The sequence below is a fragment of the Apteryx mantelli genome, chromosome 12 (genome assembly GCF_036417845.1).
Source record: "Apteryx mantelli isolate bAptMan1 chromosome 12, bAptMan1.hap1, whole genome shotgun sequence".
Classification (NCBI taxonomy): domain Eukaryota; kingdom Metazoa; phylum Chordata; class Aves; order Apterygiformes; family Apterygidae; genus Apteryx; species Apteryx mantelli.
This window is the reverse complement of record NC_089989.1, coordinates 13,670,512-13,697,072: the sequence shown is the minus strand read 5'-3', so window position 1 is coordinate 13,697,072 and position 26,561 is coordinate 13,670,512. Positions and strand designations below refer to the sequence as shown.

At 44.5% G+C, this 26,561-nt stretch overlaps 1 protein-coding gene across 1 annotated transcript in view; it reads right to left on the bottom strand.

Annotated features, from left to right (window-relative positions):
* HEMK1 (HemK methyltransferase family member 1) overlaps nucleotides 1–26,561 on the bottom strand; it is a 38,077-nt gene that overhangs the window by 10,912 nt on the left and 604 nt on the right. The window contains exons 2-8 of the mRNA XM_013951950.2: nucleotides 26,138–26,229; nucleotides 25,642–25,735; nucleotides 7,986–8,138; nucleotides 5,864–5,928; nucleotides 3,378–3,427; nucleotides 1,941–2,046; nucleotides 836–931 (exon numbers count right to left, since the gene is read on the bottom strand). Coding sequence (XP_013807404.2) covers nucleotides 836–931; nucleotides 1,941–2,046; nucleotides 3,378–3,427; nucleotides 5,864–5,928; nucleotides 7,986–8,138; nucleotides 25,642–25,735; nucleotides 26,138–26,229 — 656 coding nt within the window. The remainder of the gene's footprint in view (nucleotides 1–835; nucleotides 932–1,940; nucleotides 2,047–3,377; nucleotides 3,428–5,863; nucleotides 5,929–7,985; nucleotides 8,139–25,641; nucleotides 25,736–26,137; nucleotides 26,230–26,561) is intronic.

Here is a 26,561-nt window from a genome sequence, read left to right as displayed (position 1 = left end):
AACAACTAACCCCATGGGACCAATCTCCATTGCTGGTAAGCCCTGAGGCTCTTGTGCTCTTGTGGTCATGCAAAGCATGAAGAATGAGCTCTTCCCCAAGCAGTGTGCCTCTCAGCATTACAGTTCCTCTTCTCAAAACAGCAGATTTTCAATGACTTCTCTTAAGCGAGTAAAAGGTCAGGACTTTTCAAAAGGGTATGTAAACGCCCTTGGCAGAACAGAGGTTTGGGTCCCCCAAGTATCTGTGCATAGGTCTCTAAGCACAAAATGGATCCCACATGACAGGGAACAGGAACAGACAATCTTGAGCATAATCATGGAGAAATTTGACATTTAAGAAACTATCCCTGGATGAATCTTTTGTTTCTCCTGGGATATTCAGCATTGTATCCTGGCACAGTTTACAAGTTTCCCCTAATTAAAGGGTGGGAGGAAAGCAAAGATCTACATTCATTCTCACAGAGCTCTACATCATACATCACTTCTCCCTCAATGAGTTATTCTGCTTAGAAATTTTCCTCTTTTGTGCTCCCTCTTTCTTTGCTGCTCTCCTCCATGTTCTTTCTGTTGCTGCTTTGACCTTTAAAAATTCTCACTTTGCTAATGACTATGAAACACCACCACTGGTCAAGGAAGGCTCATACAGTGGTGCATACCCCAAATGCAAGTTAAGTCCTGCTTATACCTGTGGCATTTTTAACCTGCTGTCTATTAGATAAAGGGGGAAATTTTTTTTGCAACTGTTTTCCCTCTGTACCTTCTTATATGGAAAGAAAATGGAAGTTATAAAAGCGGATGGATAGTAGACAAGAAATTCAGAGAGAGCAGTGCTTACCCAGAATCCTTCAGAAGAGAAGGAGCCAGAGCCAGAATTGTTTTGATGACTCTCATCCCACCATCTCCCCCATCCAGTGCATCAAGGTCCTCATAGCTAGTGTTTGGGCAAAAGGAGACATTAACAGTAAACGCATGTAGTATGAGCCATGTCCTTGAGGATGCATTCTACAAATGCAGTAACTTCCATTGCCCTGCTCCACAGAAAAATGTGCATCTAATACACCTGAACTCTGCCACTCATAGCAGGTGAGAGCACCCTCATGGCTTTTACTCACAGGGAGTAACAAGAAAGCTACCACTAGGCTGAGAAACTGAGTTGAGCACAAGCAGAAAACATTCCCTGAACTCTTCTTGAAAATTATGAGCCAACTGCAGCCTGAGCCACACAGTTACAATATATAGATATGTTCTCCCTATGCTAGCTGGGCAGAGAGAGAGAGCGGGTTCTACAAGGGATCACTTGCCTTATTTTGGCAGTGCCGATAGCCAGGTTAGACTGCCTTCTAACCTAGCAGACCAAATTAGAATGTGGAAAGTTTAGCCAATTTCAAGGACGGAATCTGCTTTTGTGCACGTCTTGCACAGGGGTGGGCGCAGGACTTTGTCCTGACGTGCACAACAATCAATTCTGAGGAAGAGCAGCGCACACAGAGTAGTTCCAGATCCCCCAGAAGTATATTCAAGTTTGTGTGGGTTTGTTTAAGAGAAGTCTGTGACAAGAACCGGTCACATCGTTTCCATCCAGGTTCTTTCCATCACAAAAAAGCTGCTCAGATTAATTACACTTTCTTTCATAAACTCATATCAACTATGACAAAAATGCCTAATGGCAAAAACGTTTCAAAACAAAACAGTTTCGGATTGGAAACCTGGTAATTTAAAAGTGTGTGCTTTTTTCATTTTTATAAATATTTAATTTACTTTCATACTGTTTAGGGCCTGTCAGTAGTATTAAAGCAATGCTATACTATTGTATACACATGTATGTACACTATACCACACACACACTGCATGCGTGTGTGTGTGTGTGTGTAGTATGAAGAAACAGCATAAAAACCTTGCTTCAAAGAACCAGAGAAGGAAAATATTATTTGTCTGATTACCGGAGGATCTCTGGAGCCAGGGACACCATGTCTTCATGGAAGACATACGGTGGGTTACTGACTATGAAGTCCACGGGGCCCCAAGGCAGCAGCTGCTTGGCAGAACCTGAAGAAAAAAAGTCACAATCAACTCTCACCCATAACAACATCCCTTCTAAGCTCAACGTTAAAATACTATCCCTAAAACAATGTGTCCTTCCAGACAAACACGCATGCACGTCTGGCTATGCAAGAGTGATGCAAAGCTAAGTACAGGCAAAATACTGTTTTTTTTCTTTTGTATCAACAGTCCCTCTTGGCCTAACATCTTACAGTACAGCGCTCTAGAGAGCTCTGTGGCCCCCTGAATCTGAATCAACAACAGGAACTTGAGGAAGTCCACATACACCTGAGTGGAAGTTTAGACCACCTGGCAGGACGTGTATCCTTCCTCTTGCCAAAGCTGCAGATGGGCATCTAAGGAGCAAAAGAGCCCGTCTCTCAGCAGTATCAACCATCTAAAGGTATGTTCTGCAGGCAAGGTTCAGCTTGCTCTGCTCCTGCCACTGTCCGGACTGAGGTGTACCAGCTCTGACCCAGACACCATGTGAGCATGCGCATGTGGCACTGTTCGCAGGCCAGCTTCTCGGCACAGGGCTTCCCCACGCAGGTGCAGCGACAACAGAACTACACGGCTTTTGGACTGGAGGTGTCTGTCTGCTAATTGCAGTAAGGGCAGCGCAACCCCAGATCTGTGGAGAAGGCTGTGCAGACACATCCCTAAAAAGTAACAGTGTCAAAAAACACACAGCCGGAATAGCGCGCTAATGAATCTGCAACACTGCAGCTCCTGGCCAAGCACATGCTGGGCACGTAACTGCCTAGCTGGAGAAGCCTCACCAAATGGCAGCTTCAAAGGGTTTCAGGCAGGGCCAGGGAAGAAAGAAGGTATCCTTCTCTGCATCTGACGGACACTCATTCAGCTCACCTAACTTCAGGTGACTAAGGCTGGGCATTCAATCTAAACTAAATGCCTATGCTCCCTCTAACATCAATGGAGAGACAAGCACATACACGTTTGTTTACAGCATCTGCGTCAGCATGAAATGAATTACTCTGTGTATATGTCTGCCTCTCCCCAGCAAAGTGAGCACGCACTGGGACTACCAGCTCAGACACAACCTTTAGACACCTAAAATCATGAACAATTAGTTTTTGAGGCACTTCGCTTGGGGACCTCTCTCAGCTGGAAACCTCTGAAAGGAAAAGCTCGACAGTGCTTCACTTCTTACTGACCTTTTTCTTTATTACTTCAACACCCTTCTTACCCCTGCATCTCAGGGCGTGACCCTTGGCTGTCTCTCATGCCCACCTCCCCTCAACAAAGTTAAAAAAAAAAAGAAAGAAAGAAAAAAGGAAAGAAAAGAGAAAAGGAATTAAAACAATGAAAAGAATTACTGGATGAAACATCATGGTGGAGGATGTGGATCCGGTCCTGGAGTTGCAGCCTGCAGAGAATATTCCAGATGCAAGAACAGAAAGAGGAAAGATTAGGAGACATGTTTGTGTGGATTTATGAACAGCACATTCAATAAACAGAACATTAAATAGAAAACATTACACCCTAAGTGTTTCCCATCCCCACTGACTGCAGCTGGATTCCTCTCAGGCCAAGCAGCGAGGGAAGTGTACAATCTGCTCTTTGCCTGGGGAAGAGCATTCAAAGCAGAGCTTACTGCACTCCCATGACTATTCCAGGGCATGGCTCCTGCGCATCCAAAACCTAACTGTGTACATTATGCTAGGCTTGATCATCTGTTGCCATACATACAGCTGTATTCCCCCACCCAGCTGCATATTAATTACATCTGCAAGGTCTCCCCCAGGTGAGCTCACCATACCTGCAAAAACCCCTCCAATTACTGGCTTCAAATATGCAAATCTGTGATATTGTAAGTGGAGACAATATACTCAAAAAATTGCCACATTCTTTCTTCACCCTCTTTGACAATCTGGATCTTAAAAGTGTTCTGGCATCTGAATATGTTTTTAGGCATCTATGGACAGTCACATTTGGATCTTGCATCTTACGTACCAATGTCAAGGTGACAAGATGTTACTGCACACTGTCAGGAGACCAGCATGCGCAGTGCAGCAGCATCCCCAAGCCAGACACAGCTCAAGGAGAAGGGACTCATTTAGGGACAGCTCCAGCACAGGCTGTTCAGGATAATGCACTTAAAATGCATACAAGGGCTTCTCAGATGCTACCTTCTAACTCAGGATCCTTCTCACCCCTGACATCTCTGTGGGCATTAGTTAGGAAATATGTTTCTGCCAGGGCCTTTCATCTGCAGCCAGACCTCCCCAGCTGCTCATGCCAGCAGAATCCCTGAAGTCACTAGAAGACACAAACACCTCTCCCTTCTGTGCTGAGTAAGCAAGTATGCTGGGTTTTTATTTATTTATTTATTTTTTAAGAAATAGGCCTATAAACACCTCAGTATTTCTTAGGGAGAATAGGTATAGATTTTGGCCAAGATTCTGACCTCTCTGACTCACTGTGCTAATACAAGATAGAAGAGTGTTGAGACTGTCAGACTGCCACAGTGCATGGCACTCACAGTGCTCCAGTCTGACCTGTCCCTAGCTCCTGGCTGGCTTCAGAATATGCTCCCTGGCAGGGGGAAGTGGCTGGATGGAGAACTCCTTAAATCAGAGGAATGCTGAGCAAAAGGCCCTTGATGCTGCTGGGACAGTAAAGAGAGGCCAGCCTGAAATTTGCCTTGGTGCTTGGTGGTAGCCTGATATTATAGAAGAGGCCACAGAAGCAGAGAGTGTGAGACACCAAAGGGACAAACAGAACCTCTAATTCTTCAGCTGTGTGGTTCACTCATCAAAATACCTCTCATCAGTTTTGCCTCTGGCTTTTGTGAGCAATGGCACAGGAAGCACTTTGCAAAGCTACAGAGGGACAAGGCTGGTCAAAATCTGCTGGCAGAGGAAGACACCAAACCTCCCACAGGAGGTGTCATTCCCTGACCACCAACAGCACACTATGGCACACAGCGGGTCTCCCCTGACACCCCATCCCCTGTCCTCAATTGCAGCCAGTGTCTAGAGAAATCTCTGCCTGGTTTCAAAAACATGTTGAGATTCTAGCTTTGGTGCTCACTACATTAGTGACAAACCAGAAATTCAGGTTGAACAGAATCAGCTCAGGAAGCAGAGCTGCTAGAAAGGACAAGGTTAATCTGATACAGAGCTTCTCTGACTCCAGCTCTTCCTTACAGTGCAGGAAGTCACAGAGCAAATACTGGCATGAGGTGTTTGATTCAGAAGCTCTGAACATTCAGCCACAGGGCAGGTGGCTCCTGCAAACAGCAGTGTGGGACCCAGCAGCACCATTCTCACCAAACCCCAGACTGTGAGGAGGATGCTGAGGGATACTACCATAGCACATCAGATTGAAGGTGCTATCTGAACGTGAAAGCTTATACCTAGAAGAGCAATGACAGAAAAACATGGCAGTAATGATGTAGGGAGCCAGAGAAAGAAAGGTTCAGGCTACACCCATCCTTAACCTCTTAAGTGACATATATATTCTTACTATCTGCAGGCTTATTTCCCAAGTTCATAAAAAAGAGATAAGGGTAGTGACCATGAAACACTTTGAAAACCCTTGGAAGACAAAGAGCACGACTGTTTATCTAGGCTGCTGTCTTGGCAAAGCGTATTCACAAGTCAGAGGAAAGAAAATAGTAAATATAAGCATTTTTTCCTGGATTCTTAGACACTTTGAGTCAAACAGTTAAACATTTGCTTGTTTCCAGTGTCGATAAACATGAATTAAGTGACCAAACCTTGAGGACTCCTGGTCTTTCTCAAACAACAATTTACCCCTCCCCCCCCCCCAAAAAATAAAGTAATATTTGGGCTTCTACCTCTGTGCATTCTCCCTGGTGAGATCCACAGCAGCCTTCTCTTTATCCACGGCTATCACCCGGCTCTGGGACAGTAAACAAAAAACAAAAAACAAAAAAACAAGTATTACAACATCAAGGTTCCTGATTAGACATGCTCTGCCAAAAGGGACATACAACATAAAAACTTCACTGTTCAGTCTCAGCTCCTAACAGGAACAGTCCATGAAGAACTCATCTCAGGGCACAGACGGGATCACGAGTCATTTCTAGGAAGGCCACTAACACAACAGAAGGCACTCTGCAACGCTATTAGCACCTTACCAAAATAGACAGATTTCTGACCAAACCAACTCAGCTGACAATGGAGTCACACTGATTCACATCCGCCGACATTTTCATAGCTCCTAATAGCACAAGACTCAACAATCTGGCAAGCCAAAATCTGGGGTGGATGTCAGTTAAAGGAAGTTCACGTCCTACGCTCCTGATCTCTAACGTGGACAGAATCCATCCCAGTAACACAACAGCTTGGACAGAGGTTCTGGCATTTTACAGCTGTTATGCAGACACTTTTTGTCTAATTACGCTACTGGAGCCCTCACAGTGCTTATGCCATATTCAGTGCTCAAGTATTTTAGAGTCCTCCAGCATATTATTAAGCAATAGGACCTAAACAGTTAGAGATTTGTTTGTTCTTCCATCATCACCTCCTTGCGAAAAGCACAGGCAAAGGCCTGGTTTGTTTTTGCTTTGCTTAATAGTTTTTAAACACAGATGTCGCTATGTATTTACATAGAAAAAGCATGCTGAAAGAAACCACTCCGTATTTGGAGATAATAGCAATATGTGGCGTGAGTGGCCATCATTCCTAGGGGAGTTCGTTTCACAGCCTGAGACTAGCATACACACATGTGAAGCTGACCCTTAACAGAGGGCATAGCTGAACCCCAAAACGAGAAGCTGCCAGTGCTTTTTCTTGATATTCTACTAGGGCCAAATTCTGCCTCAAACACTAGAGATAACACGGGGAGTGTAAACCCCACTTAGCCATCAGCATAGCTACCACCCACAGTCAAGGCTCCTTATTTCTCTGGGCACAGCAGCTTCTCCGTTAGCCAGCTGGGCAAGGAGTGTTACCAGTTACAGGGAGAGACTGACACAGCTGATTAGTCTGACAGGCAAGGAAAACAGCATGAAGCAGAGCTCAGAAAATCAGAGCAATTATGCTTTGAAGTCATGAAGCCCAAGCATTAACCTTATCAGGTCAACGGGAGGAGGAACACAGGTATCAACCTCCATAATTCTTACACACTGAATCATATACTTCTCCTCCAAGAGCTAGGGCCAGCCACAGCAATTCTTATTCATACCAAGGGACTGGCTGATCTGCAATGCTGAGGAAAAGGGACTATTTTTTCCCTTGACTACATGCGACAAGACCTTGGCTTCATTTCTGTTCTTTCTGCTCGCTAACAGTATCTCACTAAGCATGTCTCATGCCCCAATAATCTGAGGTCAGAAGGGCTTTGGTGACCCAGATCTTAGACTCCTTCCTGTTCTTTTCACTCTATCCAGAGGGTGGGGGTTGTTATCAGGGAACAAAAGGCTTTAAAATAGTGGTTTGGCAGTTGGGGCAATGTGACAGCTGCTTGTCATATTGATCCCAACTGTTGACATTTCTGTGGGAATCCCCTTCCTGTATTTATTTAGTCTTCAGGCTCAGAGACAAGATCTTTCAATTCACACTGAGGTTGTTTCAGAAACTGCTGCCACATAAAGTCAACTAAACAGAGTGTGTGCCCATGCTTCAGTGACTCCTGGTCCACAGCCCAGGATATTGGATTAAACCAATCCCAATCAGTGCTTCAAGCTAAGATGATAAAATTGTGAGCTGTAACAGCTGAAGAGTGAGTACATTTGCTTCTTCCATTCTGGCCATGTCTCTGCCACTCCTGCAGACAGCAGGGGACAGTGATTCTTAAATCTCCTCCCTCTACCTAGTGTGAACATACAGTGCCTGACTGCTGAAGTCCCAAAAGAGCAAAGAAGCTTGTCTGTGATGTCTGGATGAAGACTAGCACAATGGCACTGTCCTGCAGTATAGGCATCTACTGCACCATGAACATTCAAAAAAGCTCACCTGCGACAGTTTGCACAACAGACTCAGAGCAATTGCTCCGGAGCCACAGCCAATCTCCAGGATCACAGGATGAGGGGCAGCAGCTGGGGAAAGGAGGCCTGAATTCTTCTCATACTTCCAAGATCCTTCCTCCACTACTAAGGAGACAAGATCCTAACAAACAAACAAACAAACAAACAAAGCAACATTTTTCTGAAGGAGCTCTGTTTTGACTCACATTTATGCCTTTGTGGTCTGAGGACTGAAGGGGTTTAAATTTCTGTACTCTGTAGCCCAATTAAATGCATTTCTGTTGCTGGTTTTTAAAACACAGATGACAGCGATGGAGCTGACATGCCAGAAGTCACTTCATCTCCACCTCCCTACAGGCTGCTTTGATCAGTAACCAAATCCTCAGAATACCATTCCCCACAGATCCTCTGAGATCTCCTAGCACTATTGGAAAAAATAAGAAACAGCTGGAGCACAAATCTTCTGTAACATTATTTTATTTATCCCAAGTTTCAAGCCTTCAGAGTTCTTAAGCCTCAAAATTTAAGATTTTTAGATATTTTTAGTATGGTAAGTAATCTGGAGGCAGAGGCATCATTCCTAGCAACATCTAAACCAATAAGCCAACTTACAGATGAAAAGCAAAAGCAATGAATTCCTAAATGACCCAAATGGGCAGCTCCTTGCACAGGTTTCAGATTGTGAAGTCTCACTACATTTTGTTAATATAAGGTGGCAATTTCATATAAAATCCAACACAAGAGGAGAGGTCTCAAAGATACACAATTAAAAGCTTTGTGAAAATGGGTGACTAGCTAGAAAAGAGCACACACATGCCTCCCTCAGACTGCAACATCAACTTCCCTTGCTGCTCACTGGAGAAAGCCACATGTGAGAGACCTTATAAACACCCCAGGCACAGAAGCAGCTTCAGCTGGGGCTCACAACTCCTGAAACCTAACTGGGTTGCTCTCACATCACAACTCTGTGGAAACAAGGCCTTACTGCCTAGGGCACTCACACAACAGATAGGTCACTTTAACTTGAGAGGTCTGCTCTGGAGCTTCTCCCGTAAATCCAGAAAGTGTAGCATAATTCACAAAGAAAAAATGGCTTGATTTTGCTAACAGGTACAAATGAAAGACTTTACCAGGAAAATTACAGGCCTTCCACTTTTATTAGAAATCTTGCATGTTCTTGGCATAAGCAGGAACATCTAAAAGCAACAAGTTCTAGCAGGCAGGCCAGCTCCTTCTCAGTAAAGCACTGTTTACAGGAGTCTAAACTGGGTTTGCTTGTATTCCAGCAACTGCATAAGCCCTTCCTTGGATATAACACCCAAACCAGGGTACAGATACCTTGAGAGCAAAGCTGTAGAGTTTTTATGAAGATATTTGTTGCTGTTGGTCACCTCCCATTGCTAGGCCTATTTGTACCACTGCAGCAAGTAGGGAGGGAGGTTGCAAACAGATGTAAAAATGAACAGCTGGGGCAGATGAGCTTCTCTGGAAATATCCACAGCAACAGAGCACCTGAGAGACACGGGCTGTTTTGGTCTTGAGGTTTCCCACAAGATGCGAATTGCTCTTCAGTAGATTAAAGCACTGTGCCCCTGCATGCAAGCACACACCCAGTGCTCCAAAACAGAACTGAAGCTTGCACCGTTTCACCGTCCTGCATACAGAGCGAGGCGTAGTTCAACATTGTCTTGCCTTGGCCCCTCCTGCAAAACCAGACAGTTTTGAACTGCTCCATTTTAACAGAAAACCTTTGCTTGTAGATTCCTCCTGCTGAAAGAGCTTAAAAGCATAAGTACAAAGGAAAGATTTGGTTTATTTGAATGTGTAAGCACTCTAATTTATTCTAGTACCATCACTTCTTGTTCAGATCAACTTTCTGAGCCTTTTGCCACTTTCAACTCTGCTGCTTTGGGTTCTGCTGCTTTTCCAGTAGCCTGGCTCTGCCAGCATTAGCCTTTTTGGGCCTTTTAGCTACTTTCTCAGCTGCAGCAGCCACTGGCTCCTCAGCTTTCTTTGGTCTCTTTTTCACAGCCGCAGCCTTTTGGGGCCTTGAGGGGCTTTTTAGCTATAAGACCCTTCACGCGTTTTCACTGCTTTCTCTCACATCTTCTCCAGTTGTTGAGCTGGAAAGAGTTAGAGATGCCCATACATCTGCTCACCAGATATTCAAGCCTAACTTGACAACAGCCTTCTTCTCCATATTGTGCCCTCTGCCATCCACAGCCTTCTTGAATGCACTTTGTGCTCCTCAGAGGTGGGCATTACCTCAGTGATAAGCTCTGTTGTGCTCACACCCAAGAGGGAAGAAGCAACCCAGAGGCTGGAGAGGGCACTATTCTAGGGGGCCTCTCTTGGGAGCTATATCTTCCCCTGCAAAGCTAAGTTGGGTGACTGACACCTACACTAGCCTCAGCCAGCTATGAGGTTCCCCACTGCCATGCCTTGCCCTGGTTAATGTGTCTTTATTGGTACTGCACTCACAAGGGAGTTCTGCTCAAGACCTCCAAAATCACATTTTCCTTGTTGCTGCTCTGGGATTCCTTTCCTAGTCAATTATGGAAGAAAATGTTCTTGCACACTCACAGAGAGGACTGTGAGAAACCATCAGAGGACCACCAGGACTCAAATAGCAACGGGGCAAAATAAGTTCCTTATCTACCCATGTGAAAGTGGCACTTGCATTTCAGCTAACAGCCCCAGATGAATCAGTCTGAAAACACTTCTGCAATGAAGACAGCCAGAGCCTGGTACACCAAAGCTGGTTTGGGATAGCAGGTGCTGATCATTCCAAGACCACAGGAGAACAACCCCAAAACTCCTCTCAACCATTAAATCATTCTCTTAAATGCCGGCAATTTCTGGTCAATTAAAAATATTTTTCCAGGAAATCTCTACAGAATCTTAGAAGAACCATCCTTCTCTGGGGTTGATCAGAGTGGCACAAGTTACAGATTCCAGATGTTTAAAAGTAACTTCAATACAGTAGAACTATTGTCAGGATTAACTTCCTTAAGACATATCATTAGCAATTTCAAGCTTGGAGCTTTCCTGGAACTTCTGCTTCTTATACTCTGCAGTGAAAAGATTTGTAGAATGCTTGCCAAAGTTCTTGTTTAAATAAATTCTGGTTCAATATTTACCACATGTATATTAAAAAAGGGATGTTGATATTCCTTAGGCTTTGTATACCTCTTCCTGATGCCCCTGGCTTATTGTTTCGGTCATTTCATATACCTCTTCCTGAATCAAGAATTAACTCTCTTATAATACATGTGTTTATCACAATATTTCAAAATTAAATGATAATTATCATAATAAGTGAAAATTAAATGATAATATCATACTGCAACAACCTAAAGAAACTACATCCTTTTCCAGACATTAATGTCTCACTGCGATCAACAAATTGAATAGGTATGAAAATAAGTTCTTTTATGAAGTAACTTCCATTGGCAAGCAAAATGAAAGGTATGAAGATAAAGTATATATTAACTTGCAAATTAGGAAGAAAAGAAATTACTAGTACAGATTATTCCATACGGAATTAAAGTTTGCAACTACATACATATTGCAAGCAAGAAGACAAGACAAAACAGAATACACAGGAATAAGACATTTTGTACATCTTCATTGACTGGACACAATACCATGGTTCACTCTTTCAATTACAGCTTTCAAATGAAAAGCATACTTCCCCAACATCTGCAAATGAATCAGGAAAACCCAGCACTCATCATATAGAGCGGGTCAAGTTAGTCTATTGCCACTAGCTTTCCTTTCCAGAAATCATGAATGATTAAGCTATCTAAAATTGCTTTGAAACAGTAATCTTCAAATGGTTTTGGCATTTCTTCCATCTTTTGTGAAGTGATCCAGACAAAATCTGTACTTCTCCAGTTCTCTGAAGATGTCAGCACTGGAAATTGATAAGTTACAGCACTTAGCAGAACCACTTTCAAATCTCATCTGGAAGATGAATTATTTCTGGCCATACATTATGGAGTATATTTACAGAATATTCTGCACCCTGTATGACAGGCATTCCCTACCTCTGTAGAAAATCTGTCTAGAGCTACAGCCAGGAGCAACAGAGAGACAGAAGGTGCTAAAAAGAGATGTCAGCCCTAGACAGAGAAACTGGGACAATAATAGATGTCCAAAGCCTGTGGCCATTATTGTGTAGGATGCCCTACATATTCTCAGACAGAATAGATTGAGAAAGAGAGGAAACAGCTGCTAATATAATGCCATTTTTGCTTAAAGCCACCTCAAGCCTCAATTTAGTCATCAGATTCATAACCTTTGGAATAGTATTAGGTAAATTCTCCACAACCTGGCAGTCTAAACTGAAATGGCAGGCCTTTCAAAAAGACACTATTTACAGGATTCAACACATGAGACAAATTTCTTCCACTGAAGAAAATGTTATTTTGATTAAAACAAAGGCTTGACAATCAGCGTGATTTTAGTGTCTCTAAAACAGGATAATGAGTTGGCTTGCTCAGGTACCTTGACGCTGCAATATGCACTTCAGTATCTTTAATATGCTTATCCTCACAACTCCCATTTTTCAGGTGAACAACTATAAAACAGCGACCATTCCAAACTCACAAAGGAAGACTATAGCAAAGCAGGGCAATGAACCCAGCACTCCAGAATCCTCATCTGCACCTTTCTCACTGACACTGCTTTAGATCCCGGAAATCAGTCCCCTGAACTCTAGTTAGGAGCAGGCAGATCAAGAGTCAGTGTAGGCAGTGTGAGGGCAACTCACCTCCTGCAGAAAAGCAGAAGTCAGAAAGATCAGTATCAGATTCCCACATCATCTAAACAAACAGTGCTTGACTGTTATTGAATTGCTTTTTTGTTTTTACTGCTGTATGTAAAAACTGTAAAAATGAAAAATTCCTACTGCTGTATTAAGTACAAATCATAAATTAAAAGTATCTCAGTAATGTGACCTGATTCCATACTTATCATGCTATTCACTAGACAGGAAAAATGCTCCACTGTGGGGTTATTGCAATTCATATTATTGCTTACAGTATGTGTCACTGTTAGTAACAACACAGCCCACGCACTAGGAGTCCTGCTAACCAGGGCTACAGGTCCTGGGAGAACTACTTTTATCCTGGAGCTGGGTGCACACATATGTGGGTACATGTGATACGCAAACACACATGTGTGCGAGAGAGAGAGAGTGGGGGGAAAAGGAACATTTTGAAGATCTTTTCTCTCCACTCTGTGCCAGCAGCAGCTTCCCCCAACAAAAGCCAGTTCTGGAGAGAGCGAAGGGACTGAATGACAGACAGACAGACACAGAGAGGAACTAAAATCCCCTCTCCCCTTTTGCTAGCAATGACATGAAGGTGGAAGGGAAGGAGGGGAACCAACAGGGCCCACACAAGACTCAGCCATTAACATCTGCTTTTGGGGGCAGATTGCACATTTCATTCAATAGATGGGTGTACAAAGGTTTTCAAAAAGCAGAGAGGAAGAGCTAGAAAGTAGGAGGGAAGAAAGGAGGAGAAGAGAAAGCAGTCCGAGAGAGGGGCAGGGGAAATAGGAAGGCCAGTCCTTGTCCCAGAGAGGGAAGGCCTGGAGACAACCACACGTCTGGGAGAACAGGGAGGCCTAAGGCACATATGGGAGGTTTCATACCAGCATGAAAAGCAGAATTTTCTTTTACCTCCATGAGGGAAGATCAGCTCCACCAATCCATACCAGGATCAGGAACAGATAACCAGGGCTGCTGCATAAGGGCACGGTCAGAAGAAGCAGACCTGAGGTGGATAACTCAACATAAACCACTGGCTCACTCGGTCACATGGAAGGATGAGCTCAGTAGCCACTGCTGTTCCTTGGAGCAAAGCTTATGTATGGCTAAAGCTGCCCCATAGCTGTCCTCTCTCTCCCAGCTTGCAAGATTACCACGGGCCTTTCCAGGGCCCATCAGCAAATGCCAGTGTGCTCTAGTGCCTTTGCGTCATCTGTTGAGGGTAGACAGCATCACAGCCAAGGCAGCAGGCCGGACTCAGCAACAGGGCCAGCTCACAGCTCTGCCAAGTTACTGGTGTGACTGAGTCCTGTTTTCTGCATATGCCCCAACCTTGTGCCCTTGCACAGCGAAGTCAATGAACTTCTCCTTCTCCCCCATTTTACAGGATTTTGTGTGAACGAATATTCAGGAGGATGTCGAGAACACCAGGAACCTCATTAAGCTGGGCATTCATGGAGGTGGTAAGCTAAGTGCAAAGCAAAATATCTGGAAGGGTTCTTACACTGCACTGAGCTGTACGAGGTGAAGACATCAACTGTTTGCTCTCCAGGGACCTAAGTTCTGTTGCTTACCACAAAATGGAGCAGGGAGAAAGTGGCAATATCCAGGCCCTGTATACTTTTGCCAGAAGACATCTAAAAAAACACAAAACAGGGGAAAAGGTCCATGGGAGGGAGAAGGGAGATCTGGTCTTGACTGGCAGAAGAGGAGCTCCCAGAGACTGGAAGAGACCTGTTCCTGGGGTTCCATGCAGGGGACACAAATATTTGCTTCCCATGCTACCTGATTTCCAGCATTCAGAGGTTCCCAAGCTTTTGTCACTTAGCCAAGCCACCCACAGCCTGCTCTCACCTTGCGCTTCCAGGAAGCCTTGCCTCACTGCCAGATTTGCCCTAAGTTCGCACTGTCATTTATTTGTTTTCTCATCTTCTCTGTTTAGTGAAATAAATGTGAAACTTTGCGAACACCTCCAGCTTCCCATGAGTCTCTGCCTCACCCATCCACCCACAACTCCCAGTACTCCCCCCCTGCCCCCAATACATGCTCATGTTCTGACAGGTTCTTGGTATTAGCTCCCCCTCCCTGCGGCCAGGTCTTTAGTTCACTGTATTTCTTGGAACTGCAGCTGCACAAAGAAAGCGCGAGGACAGCGCCTGCCAGCACCCAAACCACAAGCTCCGCAGCTGCACAACTCCAACCAGCAAACAGCACACGGTCAGGCAGCTTTCAGCACCCAGACAGTCAGGAGGAAACACAGCAGAGATTCTCACTGCAGAATGGTGGCACAGCTACAGAGCCATGTGGAAGTCCAGAGGTGAGAGTCATGTGCCATGGTCCAACATCAGGGAATGACCTATCTGGTATTTCTGTAAGCAAAAGTACAAGACTAACAAAAGGAAGATAAGGGGAGGTGGGGGAAGGCAAGGATGGAGCTCACAAATTCACTCTGCATTCCCTAAAAAGACCCTTTTTTTCCTGGCCTGCATGCTCAGGGAAAAGCAGGGAAGACACAATTCCAGGGATATGAGCCAAGGTGGCAAGAGGCTTTAACTTCTTAGGTTAGCAGAGGGGACAAGAAAGGCAAAAGATGCATGAAAACCTGGGTAACCTTCTCTCCCCTCTCACACACTTCCTGGGAATGTTTTACTTATCTGTGTGCTTTCCAGAAACTTCTGTTCTCAGAATCCAGGACTGTCCATAGTGCCTGATCTGATATTAACCAAATCACTCCTCCCCTCCTGTTTGCCCACTTGGCTGCCAATCAGTACATGACAAAATACCAGGAAGCCAAGCTGGAAACGTGAATCCATGGCAATGGCCACAGCAGACCACTACCCTCCATGCAAAACCAGGCTGCCAAGACAGCCCAGGTCTCAGAACGGGGGTGGGCAGGCAGGCTACGGCATATCTCTGTGTCCTGGGCTCTTCGGCCTGGCACCGCAGCAGGAAAGAGAAAAGAGCCCTCAAAAGCCATCTCACAAAGGCTGTTAGCCTCCCTCTCTGGGCTCTACAGGATTCTGCTGAGACATATACATTCCTGGAATGCAAAACACCAGAGTAACTCTGGAAGGAGCCACTGCTCCTGAAGGCAAAGGTGGCTTTAGGTGGAAGCTGTGACAGACAAACAGCTAAATGCAGGCCTAACACTGAGGAAGGGGGTTGGTTTCTCTGTCGCATAACAGGAGGAGTTCCTGATGGGTCAGGGCACAGGCCAAGGGAGAGAGGGGCTGTGACAGCATGCAGAAATGACTTCACCCAAAGGCAGCAACCTTTGCAATGCATTTGTGCTAGGCCCTAGAGAAATCACCACAGCTGTCATGTCTAAACTTGACCTGGCCCAACAGGGGCAAGAAGAGTGGATCAAAGGCATTGCAGAATGGCTGTACCCTTAGATCTCCAGCAGAAGCCTCTATCCAGTCACATCTCTCCAGATGCAAGGTATCTTCTTTCTCTGCAGCTACCGTTATTGACTACCAGCAGGCAGAGCATCCAGGGCAGATGCCCAGCTTGCTCATCCCTAGCTCCTAAACTCTGTTTACTTGGATGTCTGAAAGAGGCAAAGGGGGAATATTCATTTTCCCCACACTCATGTGGGAATCCCCTCATGTCCCATCCATCCTGTTGCAACCATTCCATAATTGTTTTTTCCAGATCGAGTCCTGAATCTTGCTCTGACTTTAACTGCTGATGACCCAACTACTCAGCTGAAATCTAAAGAAGCCCTGTTTCAATCAGAAAAGAGAGATTAAAAAGCTGAAGACTTCATGGAGTTCTTTTAGGGGTACAAAATAAAAGCAATAACAAGATGGAGAGCGGAGATCTGTGAGAACACATTAGGGAAGTTCATTAAGTTAACCTGGGAAACAGGTTTGTGCATGACTTAAAAGAACAGCTGTTGCTTTCCCTGTCTTCAGCACAGATTTTAGCTTTAAATTTACGTTTTTGAGTCCTCCTGGCAATCACCAGCTTAGAAGCAACCTTCTGCACTAGCACAGCCCTTTTTTTCTTTTATAGAAAGTCAGAAGAAACTACTATTATAGTCCATCTTGGCCATTTAGCCAGGAATGACTCTATTTCTTCCTTCATTTCTTTTTGAACAAAAGCAGATCTGTCCTGATTTTAAAATATCTATCAACAGAGCCACCAAGACCCCTGCCATGTTGTTTCAGTAGTTAATTACATTCTCTGTTAAAAACGTACACCTATTTCTAGCCTGCATTTAACACGCTTATTATACACTTGTCTATGAAACTGAAGAAACTTCTGTTATCAAATTTCTGCTCCCTGTGCCAGGTAAACCCTCAAGCTTTTCTTTGATGAGCTAGACAGTCTTTCACAATAAGGCAGATTTTTCTAGCTGATTAATCCACTTACTGGTTCTTTTCCAGACCTATTTTTCCTTCTCCTTCTTGGCCTGTCAGTAACAGAAGTGGGCACAGTATTTCAGCAGCTATCCCACTACTGCAGTATACAGAGATTATTTAACCCTACTATTCGTACTTGTGATCACCTTAGCCTTCTGGGCTGCCCACTGAAATGGGAGCTGATGGCCAACCATTTCCCATAAGAGCCCCAAATCTTTTTCCAAGTCCCTCTGCCAGAGGAAGCCCCTCAGCCACTAGGCACAGGCTGCGTTATTTGCCTGCAGGTATACGACTCCATTAATCACTTGTGCCTATCTTGAAGGGCAATTCAGATTGCTCTATAGCAGTGACAGGCCCTCTTCATCAATTCCCATCCCCTAGCCTCTGTGCCACAGCACACTTTTTCAGAAAACATTGTTTTCTTCCAACATACTGTTAAAAGACTACCTATCATACAGGCAAACTCTGATCTCTGTGAAGCTGCAACAGAAATGCTCCAACTTAAGTATATGGTTTTTTACAGCTACATTTTGACAGGTGGCAGTTAATTTTTGGTCCATTAAATAATGCTCTATTACCTTCCTGTTCGATACCTTCTATCTACATTTTAGGAAAGAACTTTAAGCCATGTACAAGATGGGGCAACATCATCCTTTGCTTTTCCCAAATTGGAAGCCAGAGACACAGAGAGAAGCAGCTTGCCTTTGAAGAAACAATCTCCTGACTCCTGACCCATGGCTGTACTCACTAGACACCTGTGGCCTTCTGAACTTTCTGAAGAATAACCACCTGTGGCAATAAAACTAGTGAAATGAAAGTAGATTCTGCATCAAAAGCTTACATTTAGCACCGATTAAAGCAGGAAACGTGTACTGCTTCAGCATAAAAAAAAATGGAGAATCACCCCAGCCTTGCAATCTGTACATTTGAATACACATGTCAGGAAGTAAAAGTCCTCCCTTTTTCGTGTGCTTGGCCTTCATGAAAGATTAATGATTATGCTAAGCTAGAAGTCAGGTTAAACTTCAAGAAAGGTTTCTTTGAGCAAACCTTTGTTTAAAAGGCTTTCGCAGAACACCCCAGCACAATGACTGTCATTCTGCTGACTGAAAGATGCAAGTAAACAGCAGTGGCTTCAGGGTATCACACATTAGCATGGTAAAAACAATCCACCTTGGGAAATAAATGCTTAAAAATTATAGGTGGAAAAAGTTTTATAAAGAGGCACAAGACTAAATCAAATGAGCAGGCAGCACTTCTGAAGCAAGGAAAATACTTTTCCCACTTACAACACAAAATTAGAAAGATTCACTGCCAGATGTTGTCATGGAGGCTAGACACATGTACAGATTCAAAAAAGGATTAAACAAACTAATGGAGGACAGAGTCATTAGCGATTATGAAGCAGGACAGCCCCAAAGCCAGCTTTAGCTAAGAACAGCCCTTAACTGCTGACTGCCGAAAGAGGGGAAGATCCTTCCATACCTATCTATTTTATTGTAATTTTGCCCCCACTCTCTGCTATGAGCCCTGATCAGACACAGTATATTGGATTAGAGAGGCCAATATAGTCTGACCCAGTAAGTCTTTTTTTCGTGTTTTTATACAACCTTCACAATGCCTCTTGCAGGAGATTGTGGCCACATTTGCATGATTAGTATTAAAAAACCTTCACTACAGAATGGACTTGCAATTTCTCTCCCTAACCCACCTCTCAAGCTAAACACACCTCTTTAACTTACAGCATGTTTTCTTGTGACTTGGTCACCACAACAAAGCCGAGACAGAAACATTTATGCAGGGTCTGAGCTTGTGCTGAGATCACAGCAGGTCAAGGAGGTGTCACCAGGGGACTCCTTGGTGACCCAAGGGTCAGAGGAGATGGTGGGACTATGACAAGCCCTTCAAGCAGAACTGGAGCTCACCACCCAGCAGCTTTCCCTCCAGCAACAAGGAATCCCACAGGTTCAAGGACCTGACTCTACCTACACATAACTACAGGGGAAAAAGGGAGATCATTTTTGTTTCCACTGAACAAATACACCTTCAGTTGCTTTAGAATGCAGCATCTGAGAGAGGAGGGGATCAGAACACACCAGAAATCCTGTAATAATTAACAGTGGAAAAATAGTTTCTAGAACAGACAGGAACTCCATGAACCTAAGCCTGGAGTGCCCTCTAGGGGTAAAAGACAGGTAAGCCGTGTACCCCAAACTACTTCCCTCGGAGAAATCCTGGACCAAACTAAACCTTTCCTTAATGAAGTTATGGTGAAGCTTAATTTAGCCTATAGTTACCTGGATAAAAAAGGAATTATCTATCCGTGGTTGACCCGAGTTCTCCTTTTCTTTGTCCTATTTTTGTCTGATCCACAATGCTGCTATGATGGTAACCCAGCCTGAATTTCAGAAAGCCGCACTTTGGGAAGACGATTGTTTCTTCTATGTTAGAACAGTGACTCAACAGTGGTGAGACAGGGATTCCTCAATATTACAGTAACATGTATGCAACTAAGATAATTCACAAGGCAGAACATCCCTGGATTTTGACTGAAACCTCTCCCCATCATGGAAGTCTGGCTCTGGCAGCTGCAGGTGTATGCCTGGAAGTTAACCTGGGGATCCCCTGCAGCCTCTGCACAGGCACCTTCCCACAGGGACTCAATGCAGCACTGGGTACACGAGGAAAAGGGACAGGACACTGGCTTCCACAAACCCTTGCAAATCCACTCGCTGCTTGTAGCAGGGAGGCCCAAAGCTCTGCTCACCGAGGGCCAGGTAATCAGAGGAAAATGAGACTGAGGGTTATGGAACTGAATTCTCCTGCAAGGCAATACATCTGTGCTCACATATCAGCCCTGCACCCGGAAAGCTGCACCTGAGCACAGCTTTGTTCTCCTGCTCTTAGAGCTTAACCAAACCTGCCAGCTTTCCAATTTTGGCTCTTTGCCCTCCTCCCGCCACCCCCAATGCCCAAGGAACACAAGAACAAAGCCACGTGTGCTTGGGGAAAGAAAAAAAAAAAAAAAAAATCCTTGAGGGAGCAAATGGGAGCAGGCTCAGCTACCAGAAAGAACTAAATACTAGAAAAGAGGGGAAAGTTTCACACGGCAAAATTAAAGCAGACAATTGAGTTTCTCTCTTTGGATGTGTCCCTTTGTTCACAGGGCTGAAACAATGCTGGTAGCTTGTGCCATGTTGTGTTTGCCTTCACACCATTACCAACACACTTGGGATCGCATAGCTAGAGTCAGAACCCTTCTATTCTAATCATAGTATAAAACGTGTATGATAAAGATGGCTCTTTCCTTTTTAGTCTTTGAATTAACAGGCAGGAACATCTGCAGCAGTTTCATAAATATCACTAGGAAGCAAACTTTGCAGTTGCTTGCACATCTGCACTAAAAAGTCAGTTTAGGGAGTTACATTCATTGAGCCAGGAACAAGACATGCCACATGGCTTGTGTGTGCAGTCAGAGATAAGCAACTTGAACTTGGGATACCAATGTTGATAAAGAACTGCTTCCTAAAGACCTGGGATTATTTACAGGCATTATTTGGTGAAAATTTTCAGCACTATTAGCCTTAAAAATGCTACAGAGAGACAAATGCTGAAGATAGAGCAATGGATACAATTTAAACATTTTTCCAGAGGAGGTATTTCCACTACAGTTTTAAAGTCCAAGTGAAGTCTAGAAAAATTACTCTGATGAAACAAAGAACATGACCAAACCCCAGCCCAAACACACTACACAGCTCACAGCCTGCAATGACCGACCTAGCAGAAGGAAAGGATATGGACACCAACTCAGTTTTGTGTAACAGGTTATGCACAGTACATGGCTCCTGGAAGCAGCATATGCTTAAAGCAGTGTCCTGCCAGGTGCTGCTAAATAGCTGGATCTTGCCCCCTTGCTCTTCCTGTCCAAATAACCTCCCCAACATCAGATCACAAGAATACTATCTCTCATGTGTGGTGCCAAGGGCTTGGGGCAGGTCCCAGGTTTACTGTGACATGAATGGTTTTTTTTTCCTAAAGAGGAACAGGATCAATGCAAGCTTTACAACAGCCAACTGCAGGCGCTACCTAATACCGTTGAAGAAACAACAGGTTCATCCCTAAGCAGAAGATACCCACGGAGTCTGGAGCAGAGCACAGAGCACCTCACCATTCCTCCTTCATGATGAGGTGACAAAAAGTCTAGAAAAAACAATGAGGTTCAATCCTCCTGCTACTCCTTCCCTTACCATGATTATACTCAGGCTTCAACAGATAGATTCACAGCTACTTTCAGATGTAACGATGCCTTGGACACTCCTGCCCTCTCTCAAACAACAGCACAGGTTTCTGCATCCCTCACCTCTGGCTCTGACAAATACTGGTCTGATTGCTTGTGCCTTCCAGTTAAGTCTGGTAAATGAGATCAATATTGCTTGGCACCAGGACATACCATGTCTCCCCATAAATGAATTCACTGATCTGAAAAACATTCACTGGAAATGCAGCGAAAGCTTTGGAAGCTCAAAGATTTGTGTCAGCAGAGGAGCGGCCTTGGGAAAGGGTTAGGTGGCACATATTTCTTGCTGAAAAGGTATGTGCCAAGGTGGCTGAGGCCTTGGCTATGTGTAAGATTTCCTTGATGTAACCTAGAAGAAGGAATTTAACTGGTGCAACTCTGTTGGAATAAGGGTCTGTGCAAACACTCACAGTGCTCATCAACATGGGGAACAGGGCAGGGAATCAACCCGGTCATGAACTTGCAGCACAGTTAGTTTCCCTAACCCTGACAAAGCATTGGGAGCACACAGGTAGTTAGTGCAAGTCAGCTGTCATCTCTGAATTCATGCCTCCTTTAATCTGCATCATCCTCTCAGGAGAGACAAGTTCCTACCTTGGCTTAAGAGCGGCTGGTCTTGGTTACCTTTATGTCCCTGCAAAGAGGGCTTGAAGTGTTCCACTTCAGCATAAGATATATATATTTTTCCTCTCCAGTGAAGGTAGTCAAACACTGAAACAGGTTGCCCAGAGAGGTTGCAGAGTCTCCAGTCTTTATCCTTAGAAACATTCAACACCTGACTGGATAAGGCCCTCAGTAACCTGCTCTAGCTGACCCTGCTTTGAGCCGGGAGGTTGGACTAGACAATCTCCAGGGAGATCTTCTCTGAACCTTCCAACCTCTGTGATTCTGTGTTTCTATGAAAAGCTGCTCTAACACTGGAAGAACCACCAGCACAAGCAGCCAAAGCAAAGGTACTGCGCTGCTGCAGGAAGCCAAACACATTTAGCTGTTTGCTCAAAAGCCTGCTGGACTTTGAACTATGCAGAAAAAGCCTCTCTACTTCGCAGGTCTTAAGACCAGGTGATTCTTTCTTGATGTGCTATACGGTCTCAAGAGATGGCAGAAGGAGCTGGCTGGAGACTTCAGCAGAAGAGAAGCCACCAGACCTAGAATCTGCAGCCATTCTGAGAGCTCTGTGGCCTGGCCTCACATCCCCTGCCCCCCCCAGTCTCTTCATGCCAGGTTTATTCTTTATGTGTTCCTCCTCTTTGGCCTGGTTTCCTTTTCCCATCCCTTCTTCTCTCTTGCTATTTAGGTGATTTTCTCCTAACTAAGCATCCAACCACTCCTCCCTATGAAAAAGTCAAGTACCACCACCACCACCACCACATTTGCAAGCCTCTCGCTGTTTACCTGCAGGTTAGTACCATCCTGACCCTCCTTCCAGTTTCTTGTCTATTGCGACCGTTTGCTGAGGCAGGATAGCCCTGTTTGTAAAGCTGGTTGCCAATCAGGCTCCATTCCTGACCTATCATCATAAATTTCTAACCTTTCATAATAAATTGGATATAAATGCATCTTCATAGTAAGTTAATGAACGTATGAGTATCACAACTTATCAGATAAAGTTTTCCCACATAAGCAAGGATGGATTAAGCTGCTTACGCTAGATTTTTGCCCCAGGCTATGTTAAATGGTTTCAAACACTGCATTTCAGTTTGTGCCAGCAGAGATGTTTTTACAAAAATCATACATATGGGTACAATTATCAGTATTCTCTGGTGTTGACAATCCCAGCTTGCGCTGAACACAATAGGCCTTTGTTTGAAGCCTGGCACTGCACAGAGAGAGTTAGAGCACAGCACCAGAGGAAGCCCTGTCAGCAGATGTTTTGACTTGCAGAACACACAAGTTCCCCCTGGTTTTAATGCTTATGTTGCACCCACAAATTAATGGGGACTTAGAGGTTGGAAATACTCTCTGGAATCAACAAGAGCAGGACCACTGCTGATAATAACTAAACTAACCATCAGTGGGATCCAGCTGGCACAGCTATTACTTAGAGCTGTATCTCCAAACTTTATCATCACAGAGTGATCAAACCCAGACAAAAGAGAGCTCAAACCTTCTCTGGACACAAGTGTTATCATTATGATTCAGGGTCTAGGAGCCTCTCAGTGAGCTGTTGCTGACGCCCCACACCAAATCAAGACCCTGGTTCTGAATATTCTTCTACAGGCTGAGATGACAGGGTTTTCAAACAGTACTTGTTCTAATTTTCATTAAACTGGCACAAAGCCTCGCATGGATTTCAATAGCACCCTCTTCCTCAAAGTGCGTAACAGAAGCGAAGCAGGTTTTCCTTGACTTTTACATAACCAAAGGTGTCAGATGAAGGACTCTGCAGACTGCATCCTCTCTTTAGCGAGCTGCTGCTTTCCTCAAAGCTTCCCAGTCTACCCCTTCCCCAGAAAAAGCAGAGGTGGCCCTTGGGCCTTCAAGGCTCACTTAACCTTTGGCATCTCTTCTGACATTGTCGGTAAGGGACATTCCTTCTGAACGATCCCTTTTTTTCTTCTTACAGCATGGGCCCTGGCTTATAAAGACCTGGGGAGAGGCCCACCAATATACTACAATAGTCATCAAGTCATAGTCAAATAATAGAAGAAATTACTATGGAGACAGCTTTAAGCCAGCAAGTCCCCTTAGCCTTACCTTCTCACAAGTCTGGGGAGGTAAAAAGAAAAAAGGCTTCTGGGACTACTAAGTGGGCTATGGAGACTACTCTATCTCCAAAAGTTAACAGGCTCTCCAAAAGCAAACAAATTCTTGGAAGGAAAACAAAAAACCCCAAACCTCTTGAGGGCTAGTAAACATAAAGACTTCCTTGCTAGGCTGCTCTTGAGCTGAAAGCATGGCTATTATCAGGGGAAGTATCACTATGCAGTTTTTATACTTTTCTCTAGTGGCCAGGACACTGGGCAAAATGGAGTTACCACCTGATCTAGTATGGTTGTCCTTTATAGTCTTAAAATTGACATATTAATTCCAGCCCAGGTCAGAACTTACCTGTGTGGAGCTTAGGAGAGGAAGCAATTGTCCAGTTTCCAGTGCCTTTCCAGAAACCACTGTGGAGTTAGACAGGTGGTAGGTGCCATTTCCTACAAACCTGTGCTGTCTTAATCTGCACATGGACAAGCAAGCTCTCTGGAGTCCATTACCATTTTCCAGTAGTAGCTTTCTACTAATACTGCCTGATCTCCTTAACAAATTTGGGGCAACTTCCGAATTTTTACCCTTGTATCCAAAGTACTAAGTCACTGGGATGCAGCAGCAATGTTTTTGAACTTCTACTAGAAGAGTCATTAGTATAGCAAAGAAAAGCATGCCAAGTCCTTCCATCAATGGAGACAGATCTCTGTGTAATCAAGCAATATGCTAGTGTTACCAAAGGCCCCAGACAAGAAAGAGTCTCAAAGGGGGTGGGGGGGATTGTGGAAACTGTTACCAGCTCGGACAAGAAGAAGTCTCAACAGGAGCCTCAGACAAACATACCCAAGGACACAGGTGCAGCTGTGACTGATACATCCTGAGAAAGTACAGATAAATCAGCAGAAGCCAGTTGGAGCCAAGATTAGGACCGAGACAGCTTTCTCAGACAAGGAAACGAGCCAAGTTGAGACCATGTATGGAAAAGGAGAGCAAAGTTTATGGGAAGTCACTGAGTGGCACCTCTTCAGAGACCACTAGGGACCACCAGAGACTCAGACCGCATGCGTAATGATTATGTAAATGTGGTAATTATTTCTAGGAAATAGAATGAATATGTATAATCATTCCTGGAAATTTAATGCATATGTATGTGATAGAGCAATATAAACTTTAGATGATGCGACACATGGTGTGCATGTTGGGTGGAGCTATCCCCCGTGCACCCGGTGCTGTAATAAAGAGAATGCCTGCTTTTTAATGCTACATTGGTGTTAAGGAGGTTTTTCTCCTGATTTTGGTGACGCTAGAGCTCGCAACATCTCTCCTGCTCTGAGCCAGGAAGCAAAGTTCACCAGTATCAGTTCCAGACCACAAGCTTAAGATCCTCCCACTCTAAAAGAAGTGCAGAGTGATCAGACCTCCTCATCACTGCAACCTCATGATGTACAGGACCCATTCATAGCAATGCACTACACAGATTCAAGCCGCCCCTACCTCCCCACATTCATACCTCTGTCTCAGGCCGAGGAATAAATACTGGGGGTCTCATCTTCAGAGTCAGGTCCTGAAAGTCCCACTCGCCAAGAACATACTGCACTGGCATCCTGTGACAGGCAAAAGCAAGCAAGAGCACTTTAGAACTACACTGCTTAACACAGAAAAGCTCTCAATACCATACTTACCTCACTACTAACCATATAAACCTTCTGAGGGTAGGCATATAGACATGTACCTGACTCAGACAGTATTGTCAGCTTCCTGCTCCTTCAAAACATCCCTTAAACCCTCTTTGTTCCCACGTGGGACAAACAGGTGATTTGCTACCTGAAAACAACAGCAAATGCCCTTCACCTGACTCATCATGTGAGACTGATGCAAGCACTAGCTGTTACCCTGACATGTCAGCTGCAAATGGTCTTCTGCCTTCTCTCTGCTTCGATTTTCCTTGTTGTATTAAGACTGAAGGAAAACCCACCAATAGAAGGACTGCAAGGGAATGCTCCTACCTTTCCAGTCGCTTGGTGCTCAGCTGCTGGATCTGCTCCTGCTGCACTGCTGTAAGTGGAGTGTAGAGAATTCTGGAGTTCAAGCTCTGAAACTGAGGATGAAGACACTTTAAAACCTGCCCACCTGTGCAACTCCAGTGTCCTCTCCCCACTCTCCTGAGCGCATCCTCCAGGGAGACCCAGTAGGCTGACAAACACACACCGCTCGGACTCTCAGAAATCCCAGATGGCTAGTAAAATCTATCTGCATACTTAAAAACAAACCTATAAAACTACTTCTACTGTTTTTCAGGGCTCAGAAGAATAAGTAAAATGCAAGATTGATCAAAAAAGTCAGAGCATGGTATAGGTGTACATGTCATGGGTTACATTTCATTCTCTGCAAATAAAGCATTTGAGAGAACCCAAGTGCTTTAGTGGCATT